The sequence below is a fragment of the Primulina eburnea genome, chromosome 6 (genome assembly GCF_022965805.1).
Source record: "Primulina eburnea isolate SZY01 chromosome 6, ASM2296580v1, whole genome shotgun sequence".
Lineage (NCBI taxonomy): Eukaryota > Viridiplantae > Streptophyta > Magnoliopsida > Lamiales > Gesneriaceae > Primulina > Primulina eburnea.
Window position 1 is genome coordinate 10,822,802 of NC_133106.1, and position 10,883 is coordinate 10,833,684.

A 10,883-nucleotide genomic window follows, 5' to 3' on the forward strand; every position below is an offset into this window, starting at 1 on the left:
TGTGTGTCTATTATGTTGTAGTTATGTACCTAGAAAAATAAGAACACTCGATGACTATGAAAATCAATGATTTATGCAACTCATAATTACTTGGTAAAAGCATTGAAACCATAACATGTTACACGAAAGCGCTACTAACAATGAAAACATATGTCAGAACGAGCTCAAATCATGAATATATAAATATCTAATGGAAATATAAATATAAAATTATGTATGAACATAGAGCAAAAAATATAAATAAATCATGGATATATATTTCTCAAAATAATTTGGGACAAAAAGATGTTTTATTAGGATTTATTTCCTTAAGATATAAATATAAATTTATAAAGAAAAGTACTGAATCATGACCTCATCTTCTTGTCTACGGCAAGTCCCGAGTACTGCAGTAAAGTTCGGATGTTTCATTTCCTCATGCCGCCACCTTCGTCGGCTTCCTCCGCAACCAAGCCCACCACTTTCATCTTTCTTGTAGCATTCCTTCCATTCTTGACCACCGTAGCAACATCCCAACATTGCTCCACCCTGCCACCCAAAACCCATACCTTGTGCCCACCTTTCACCTCTGCGCCGCCATTTCCGTTCTCATTCTCCGCAGGCTGTGGCCACCCTTCTTTCCAAGTCTCTTGCTCACCACCCTCACGCGCCACCATTTCAATCGACAAACTGTCGTTCTCAGTCCTCCATTTTGAGCCAAACTCAACCTCTCTCACCATCTCCCCCAATCCACTCCTCCTGCCCAAACCCCACCTCAATAGTTGCTCTTCCCCCCGAATAATTTCCACTCTCAATAGATCCATTTCACTTTCCGGGTCAATATTTCGGGTCTCGGATTCCTCGTGCTCCCGACTTTCCGTTCTGAAACCATGCCCGCCTCCAAATCTATCCAACTGCAGCCAGTGTTCATGGGAATGCAAGCTTATTAAAGATCCTTTGTATCTTATGCAAGACTGCGGCGGCTTCTCCGGCAGCCACCTCGAAGACTTTCAACCGGAATGCCAAGTCGATGTTCTTGGAGTTCTGGACATGTATATTGGAATTAGGGATTGAAATAGAGTGGGACGAAGATAGAGATTCTTACTTTGGGAGATGTAAATCGTGCAGACTCCGTAATGGAATCTGTGGGTTTAACTCATCCGATCCCGAGAAACCATTCATTTGTTTTCCATCTCAAATAACAACCAAGCAGCAAAGCCCGAAAAGGATTGGCATGTTGTCCTTAATTTTCTTGTTTATTTGTTCATTGATTGCTCTCTCAGTGATCATTGTGACTTTCTGGTTGAGAAGCAAAGCTCTAAAGAATGCAGAAGAAGATCCCACCATTATTTTCCTTCGCCGGCACCGCTCCGCCAGTTTACTTCCGCCTGTATTCACCTACGAAGAGCTCGACTCCGCCACCAATCGTTTAGACCCAAAACGGAAAATTGGAGATGGAGGATTCGGTTCAGTATACTTAGGCCAGCTCCAAGATGGTAGATTAGTGGCCGTAAAGCACCTCCATAAGCAAAACTCGGCCGCAGCCGGTGGAACTAAGGGGTTCGCCACAAAGTCATTTTGCAATGAGATTTTGATATTGTCATCGATTAAACATCCAAATTTGGTTAAACTTCATGGGTATTGCAGTGATCCAAGAGGCCTAATCCTGGTATATGATTATATACCTAATGGCACTCTAGCTGAACATCTTCATGGAACGAGGAGTATGTACAAAGAAGGGGCCTTAACATGGAATGCAAGAATAGATATCGCTGTTCAAACGGCCATGGCCATCGAATATTTGCACTTCTCAGTAGTGCCCCCTGTAGTTCACAGAGACATAACCACGTTAAACATATTTATGGAGAAAGACTTGAGGGTGAAATTGGGAGATTTCGGGTTGTCAAGACTTTTAGTATGCTCCGAGACAACAGTGTCTTTGAATGACTCATCAGAAGGTGTTTGGACGGGGCCTCAGGGAACTCCAGGTTATCTGGATCCCGATTATTACAGATCGTTCAGGTTGAACGAGAAGAGCGATATATATAGCTTTGGAGTCGTGTTGTTAGAATTGATAACTGGGATGAGAGCCGTTGATGAAAAGAGGGAGAAGAGGGAGATGACATTGGTTGATATGGCAGTGCCAAGAATCCAAATGGGACTGTTGCATCAAGTTGTGGATCCTGTTTTAGTTGTGGATGGGGAAGCGATGGAGGGAGTTAACTCGGTGGCGGAGCTTGCATTCCGGTGTGTGGCGGCTGATAAAGATGATAGGCCAGACGCCAGGGACGTGGCAGCTGAACTGAGAAGGATAAAGGGTCGAGGACGAGGCAGTGGTGGTGGAGGTGTTCTGAAGGGTTCAAATTCGAGTAATGTGGTTGTTCCTGATGAGTTTGGAGTGCTAATGGTTTGAACAAAATGTTGTTAACTTGGGATTGCTTTGTTCAATTTATGTTGTGGTGTTCATCAACTTCGTTGCACACTCAATGGCACTCGGTCCTCACGATGTCTCATTTGCGATTTGTGTCTCTAGAATTATCAAACATAGTTTTGGGACAAACTCTTGTGGTACGAAGGATGATTCGTTGAATATTGTTAGAATGGCGACTGTGTGACAGAACTTATATTGTAGGAAAATTATATGAAGATTTTGATATGTTTTTGGGGTGAATATACAATGTTAACGTAATAGTGATGTATTACTTACTTCAATTCGATTGAGCTTCTCCCATTCCATTTTACCATGACCCGTTCTTTTTCATTTGTAAGATAAGAAAAAATTGGTGGCATCATTTTTGGTTTAGGCTCTAGACATTGATGAAATAGGCAAGATTGTAGTTTCATCATATAAAATTTTAGCCCTTGCATATCCTCATATCCCTAAGTAAAAAAGTCTTTGAACTTCTTCAACATTTCTTTCAACTCAGCCTTTATCTCATCATCTAACAAGGAACTCATATACACAGTTTGAGGGTTATGTGACTCCTACATTCACTTCCTCCAGCGGATCCTGTACCTCTGAGTGATGGTACTCCATTTGTCATGGTGCCAAGGCTAGTAGATCCTCCTTTTGCAGTTCCTCAGGTTCCTCCTCCAAGATTATGTCAGACTCATAAATTACCCTATCCAAACTACACTTCACTAAGTCTAATATTTGCTGCACTTGCATTTTCTTGATGGCGGCTGCAGCTGCCTCCATCTTCTTATCATGGATTCAATCATCTATTTCCTCCAGAATCAGCTGTATCATCGGCCTCGGAGGCACAATGACCGTCGACTTGAAGATCCTCCCAAATGTCTCACTGTTTCCTAAAGTTTCCATGTACACAGACTTAGACTGACCATCCCTCCTCTTTTCATAGAACTTTATTGGCCCAAAATCACCATTATAATACCTTGCTTCAACAGTGCTCGAATTAGCTTGGAAAAATTGAGAATCTGTTTGTACAATTTCCACATCATCACTATTCCAGAACAATAAGAACTAGTGCATTGATGATGGTATGTAATTATTTTCGTGAATCCAATCCGGGCCTAATAAAGCATGAAAATTCAAAGAAGACCATAACCTCTGCAGGGAACACTCCGATGGTTTTGGTGGCACTTGGGCCATGGTTCATTCTTTATGGACCTGATTCCTGCTCTTGTTTCTCCACGTAAACTGAGCCAAAATACATATGTTATATCTATCTTTTACCTCATACATCATGTCTTTGGGACCCAACACTTACTACTTTCTTCGGACCCACAAACTTATTCCCTTGTGGTTCCATGTTCCTATTAATGATAACAATCAAGCGTTTAGTGTTAACATTAAGAAAAGAAACATGGGGAAATGGATCCTGGTCGACCCCTTGTTTATTATATCCCGGATGATATTCTTAAAGGCACAACATGAATTTGTAGCATGGTACTTATAATATTCATTGCCCTTCAATTTTTCTTTCTCTGGTATATGATAATTAGTAAGAAAAGTAACAAACTTCTCTTTCACAAGGAAACCGAAAATCTTCCCCTCCTATATACATATATGAATTGATTGTGATTCTGGCTTTGAGATAATGCCGAACTTACATTAACGGCAACATAAATATTGCTCCTCAATGGTGGACATGTGAACGTTCCAGTTATCAATCTTGCCGATGCCATGATTGATACGCTGAGTTTGGAGATTCCTCGCCATCTTTTGGTATAGTGCTTCAAGATTATAGCTCATCAACTTATCCTTCAAGATTATATATAGCTTATCGATAGCGTTCAAGTGTAGTTTCTACGAGAGAGTTTGACGGTGCTTTGGGAGGAGATGGTGATGGAAATTAGAGGGTGATTGGGTTCTGGAGAGGAGAAATGTTTGTCTGGGAGAGTTCTTGAGACGAGATATCCAGAATCGTTAGTGCTCTGGTACCATGTAGATAAGAATCAGCAAAAAAAAATGCAACTAGTGACGGTTTTGACTTTCGTCCATAAAACTCTCGTCGTTAAAAATCAGCGTCGGTTTTGAAAAATTGTCACTAATTTTGCGATAGTTTTGGGAAGAATTCTGGTTTTTTTTTTTTACTTTCAAAAATCGCCATTAAATTAAAATTTTCAAAATATTAAATAAGATTATAATTAAGATATTTATTTATTGATCGCTAATAAACGATGGTTTTTTATTTAAACTTTCGCAATTTGTGACTTTTTTTTTCTTTCCAAAAACCATCCCTAAATTAAAATTTTCAAAATATTAATAATCATGTAATTATATAACATAATTTTACTAAATTGATAATTGCAATGTTTGAACATAATTGTTGATATAGATGGACATGAACTATGTTACTTTCGAGCAGAATTATACTTTTTGTTATAATTACAGGAGCATGGTTTAAATACGAATTTTGGAGTAAAAGACGACTTGGAAGGAAAAATTTATGAGAATTGAAGAGAGGAAGAAAGAGGCTGAACAGGATTCTGCGCACACCCGTGTGAAACGAGCACGCGGCCGTGCAGCCGAGTACACCGTGCACAACTAAGACAGAAACCATTGCGCGGACGCATGCCTAGAGCACGCAACAGCGCAGCCATGAAAATCTAGCACGCCCAAGAGAGGAAGATACTACGCACATCCGCACGCGACGCAAATCTAACGGACTTTTGGAGTCTTGCTCTTATAAAAGACTTTAACCCTAGTCTTTGGCGGATGTTCAGAGCCGTAAACACGAAAATATTTGAAACACTGCGAGAGAGAGCGTGGGCGAAGATGAAGACCGATAACGTACAATCTGGACACGGAGACGGTATTCGTCTTCCACCTTCTCTTCTTTTCTTTCATACTTTCATCATTATTTTTTACTTTCATAATGAGAAACATGTTGAATATTATTTGGTTATGAACTAATTCTCTTATCTAAAAAAGGGTGAACCCCACCCCCGAGGGCTCCACACAGAGCCGCCCCAAGCCCCGGCGCGAAGGAAAGTAAATCAGAATTATGTACCGGCAGCAGGTATCCAGAGGAGAGGTTGGCAGGAAAAATTCTCCATAAACGGGGAGCCGAGACTCGATCCCTCACCAACATGGATTAAAGTATCCTTCACTTCAGGCCCTTACCACACAGCCTATGCCCCTGGGGGCCTCTTATCTAGATATGACGTAACGTGGTCGAGACTATGTTTTGAATATTATTGAGTTGTAGGAATTATTTCCTCTTGGTCTATTTATGTTTTCATGTTCTTAATCCTTTCAAATCATTAGCCATGATTTTGAATGAAGGAATAATTGATACCCGTCACTCAAGGAGAGGTTATTGAAATTAAAATGTATGAAACACGTCGTTGAGTGTTTATATTATTCGGAAAGCGTATAACTTTAATGTAATTTTGTTAAGGACATCATTTGAATATATTGTTTGGTAATAGATTTTGAATAGGAATATTAAAATGAGTAGTAAACGATATACTTCTATTCATCACTTGAGAAATGGAATAGAAAGATATTGTTCTTGGTTAATAAAATATTGGTTTTAATTGTATGATATCAATAAATTAATTTAATATAATTGAGACCAAGTGAAATCGTATCTTTAGATTTATTATCTCTCTGAATTCTATCATATGTGTGCACTCGAATTTATTTATTTATATTCGATAATTGATATCTTTATTGATTCTTCTAAATAAAATTAGACGGTTCATAACATAAGCTTTAAATATATACTCCATGTGAGATCGATATATGTGTTTGATCATATACTAAAACTTGACATTGTATATTTGCACAAAGCAAAAAGTTTCAACATAAATATTATTATTATTTAACACTAATATAGTCCATTACTTTAAATAAATTCATATCAATAATTATAAATATAAAATTATATATCTTGCTACATAGTAAATTAAAAAATTTATAAAATTATTATCAAATTAACATACATAAAAAATACAACACAAGACATGCAGATATGCTAGTTAGATATAAAATATAATTAAATAGTACAATAAATTAAATAATCTAACACAGAGAATTTTCATATCAAAATCTACAAGTTAAAAATAAAACTATGTATGTGACATGCAAGTTCTCCATTGCATTTGTACAGCTAACATATAATTACAAAATATATAACATGCGTGAAATTCTATACAAAATATATAGCAATAAATCAAAATTCTATAACACACACACACACACACACACATATATATATATATATATATATATATATATAAAATTAAATATATATCGAGAAAAATCTTGTTGAAGCATGGAGTTATAAAGTTAAAGTCTTGAACCAGGTCTACAATAGTAGACAAAAACACAAGTTAGAGTATTAAAAATGCATGAAATTTGGCAAAATAAACTGACAAAACTCGTCCATAACAAATGAGGAAATGAAAATCACTGAAAAAATGAGGGTATATAAGACAACTAGCGACAGTTTTTGAAAAAATCGTCGCTATCTAGAGAAGGTTTTAATAAAATAGTCGTAAACATAGGACGATTTTTTTAGGACGGTGTCATGATAACTCTTGATTGAAATAATTAGCTTTTACAAGAAGTTGTAAAACCAAAGTCTTTTAGTGAAAACTTTTATAAGTGGAAGATGTGTTGACGTAGGAGTTCTGTTTCCAAACATCCGTAAAAAATCTCTAGTCATTTACTTACGAATTCTGCATTATTTCATATTCAAGTTTTCAGACCGTTTCTTGTTAAATTGTCAACTAGTTATTTATTACTAGTCAAATCGGATCGTTTGTGCATTTATTTTATTTTAAAATGGTTCAATAAATCTAGTCGTGCAAGAATAATTTTTATCAGTCCAAAAACTATTGAGAATGCTTTAGAGTTGAAAGAACTTTTAAAAAGTATTTAATCACACCTCCTAAACACATCTGATTCTAACAATTTTTACTAAATAACTAATATTTGTTTGTTTATTAGAAGTAGATATTCTAAAATTAAAGATAAACTGTTATAGTAACTCCCTAATAAATTTAAAAAGCACATTAAATACCATTGGTGTTTTATAACTATGTAGCTCATATTCCAATTTTTCCTCGTTTTTGTCATTCATTTCCCACCAAATGACCCTGCAATGAATCTATCCAACACACAATTCAAGCGAAAAGAAGAAATTCATGATTAAAAAACACTGTCCTTTTTTATTCACATTTTTACACACAAATTTTTTTGGCACTCATTTCCCACCAAATTCCCGTACGATATAATGAATCAACACACAATTCAAGAGAAAAGAAGAAAATTCACACTACAAAAACTTTAATCTTTTATTTAAACTTTTATAGATAAAAAAAAAAATTTGAATCTGGGACAAAAATATAGTTATTTGGCCAACACCAACTATCATGTGATAATGATGGCCATTAGACGTATTCCATAGATTTTATGTATTTTATGTCTATATAAAATCGTAGCTGGGAGGTGGCACAGATTCTTCTGAAGGGACCAAACTTTATAGAAGATAAATCAGGTCAGATACATAGAAGTTTCAAACTTGACTGCGATGCAAGTTAAATGGTGAAGAGGGAATGCTTTTGCTAACATGTGATAACAAGGGAATGAGCATAATCTGACCATAAAATCCCTATATTCTTTCTTCACTCGAATCATGTTTGCGGATAAAATTCAGTGGCTAGCGTCTTAATCTCCGAATTCCTCCACATAGAAACATACATGTCATTATTATAAATGCTTGCATAAATAATGAATGGAGTCATACAAGAACGAAAACGTCTTCAGCCTATCACTTCTTTGAACGTTTTCTTGAAGTGTTTGGAGGAACTCTTGAGGTTATCTGATACATCAGAGAGCTTTGAACTGCGACAAGAATGTCTTAAAACTTATCAACCTCGTCTCCATTTAATGTAAATAATCTTCGCAACTCAATGCTTGAATTTCTAAGATGAACATTGATAATCGGCGTTCCTTGTATTTTACATTCTGAGGGTACATATGATATGAAATATTCACTAAATTATCTCTAGATATGTAAATAAATTTTATAAGAACGATGAGAGGAAAGAAACGAGGCACAAGAGAAGGTAGCTCATGCTTCAGGTAATGAGGAAGCATGGTTATTGTTGGGTATCGGTAAGGAGTTTAGAGGGGGGGAGGGAAAACTTTTTCCTTTGTTGGATGATTTTGCAAAGGGTGCTAGAATCCTTTTAGAGATTGTATCTGATCTTGTTCGAATATAAATCCAGCGGATCACAATAATAAATACGGAAACGAGCCAATGGAGTACGATGAGAAATAATAAAACAATAGGCAGTTGAACAGTGGTTGTTTCTGGAAGTTCAAAGATAACATCTTCTGCGTCTCCTTTTCTTCTGTTTCCAGAAGGTATCACTAAAAGACTTTGGATATTACAGTACAATACTTGTACACACCCACTTCAGTAGGGCTTGCCCTTAGCCTACTGAAACTCTTAGTTACACAACTCAGTAAAACGAATACAACAAAGATCTGGAAAAGGCTCTTTCCAGATTACAAACTCTTCTCAATAAGATATAATAAAGTGTTTAGCTTGAAGACGTTTACGAAACAACAGTAGCACAAAATGATCTCAAAAGATCGGATATAGATAATGAAGCGTGTGCTGCTTTTCTGTATGTGGAGTTTGAAGATAAGTAGTTGATGATATCTCAAAACTCACGTTGGAATAATAATTGCGTTGATAATGATAATAACGTTGTTTTCTATAAAGGATTGACCTCTATATATATAGAAAACTTTGAGTCCAACGTCTATAATCAAAAACAGCTACTGAGACTCCTGAGTAAGATCAGCTTTAATACCTAAAAAAGATCCTGCAGAAAGCTTCAGAGAAATCAGTCTTGTTACGTACCAAAACTAGTAAGGAGCGTTAAATGTCTTTGTACATCATTAATGGTGCAATTAATGCTAGTACTAGGTAAAGTAACGGTAACATTTAAGATTGTAACAATCAAGTAAAAGACGTTAAGTTACTTCTACTTAAGCTAAGTTCTACTTTTAAAAGCTATGTGCTGCTTTTGATTTTCTAAGCCGTTGTACTGATTTTATTAATACGATACGAGAGCTTCTGTTTTTATACTGTCTTCTGATTATAGCTATCACGACCTACTGTTTTTGACTCTCATCACCACAATTAAATTAAGTCTAACAATTTCCTCCTTTGTGGTGATGCCAAAACCTAGAAGTTAGTAAAAAACAATTGTAACAATAAGTAGATAGCAATTGATAGCAAAACAATCGATAAGAAAATAAACAGTAAAACATAGTTAACAAAAAAAATTAATCATCAGTCCCGATGTCTCTGAACATCGTTTCCTCATCCTGAAGATCTTGATTCTTGTAGGAAGATTCTACAAGATGTCCTCCAGATCTGCCTTCTTCTAACCTGCCTTCTACTTCTCCCTTTTTGGCATCATTGGCTTGAACTCGAGTGAGTAAATCATCCACTCGGCCAGTAAGAGTAAGAATGTCATTATTCATCATCTCCAAAAATGGTGCTTGATTCGAAACTCGTTCATTTAGATCATGAATAGATTGAGATTGGAACTCAATCTTGGCATCAATAGTTTCAAGTTTCGAGTCCATATCTTCTACTTTGGTGGAGACTGATTGAATAGCTGAATCATGATCAGAGACAGTTTTAATGATGTCAGCCTGTTCAAGCAAGATGTTGGCATGACTGATAAGTGCAAGGTTTGCATTTAATTTATATTAGAATCCATTTTGAATTATGCTTGTTTCGAACAGAATTATGCGTTTTTGGTTGGTTTTCGTTGTCATTTTAGGAATGGAGAAAATAGTGGGCACGAAACCAAGCGGACTAAGAAAACAAAGTAGTGCGCAGCCGAGAGCACACCCACGAATAGAGGTGTGCGCGTGGCCGCGCCACTTCACACGCAGCCGCGCGCACATACATACATACAAGATGATCGCAGAGGTGTGTGCGTGGCCGCGCAACTTCACGCGCAGCCGCGTGCACATACACGCAAGTCATCGACACGAGAGACGCGCGCGGCCGCGCCACTTCATGCGCAGCCGTGTCCACGCATCATCAAAACACACGGCAAAATGACGCGCAACCGCGTGCGCCGTGCGTCCAGAATTGTATAAATGCGCGACTCTTAGGTCAGAAAAGGGGAGCCGCCGTGGGAGAATAGAACACGCACGAACTGACACCTTGGGAAAGAAAATACGCGAGAAACCAAAAGCACACACGAGAAGAAGATTCGGGAAGCGAAGAACAATCACAAATACGAAGAACGACAGCCCTGGGGACAGAGACGACACTTCGGATTTGTTATCTTTTCCTTCGCTTCTTTATTTTATTGTGTAATGATGTCTAGAACTGTGAACATGTCTTATTTTCTATTGGATTCCATGATGAACTAAATTTCCATTCTAGAGG

General features: G+C 37.1%; 1 protein-coding gene across 1 annotated transcript; it reads left to right on the top strand.

The window, feature by feature from the left end:
- The first annotated feature begins 347 nt into the window (after positions 1 to 347).
- Positions 348 to 2,772, top strand: LOC140833826 (LEAF RUST 10 DISEASE-RESISTANCE LOCUS RECEPTOR-LIKE PROTEIN KINASE-like 1.5). The gene is given in 2 exon segments (XM_073198263.1): positions 348 to 1,037; positions 1,039 to 2,772. Coding segments are annotated over 2 exon segments (1,989 nt in total). The 5' UTR covers positions 348 to 402; the 3' UTR covers positions 2,393 to 2,772.
- The last annotated feature ends 8,111 nt before the right edge of the window (positions 2,773 to 10,883 follow it).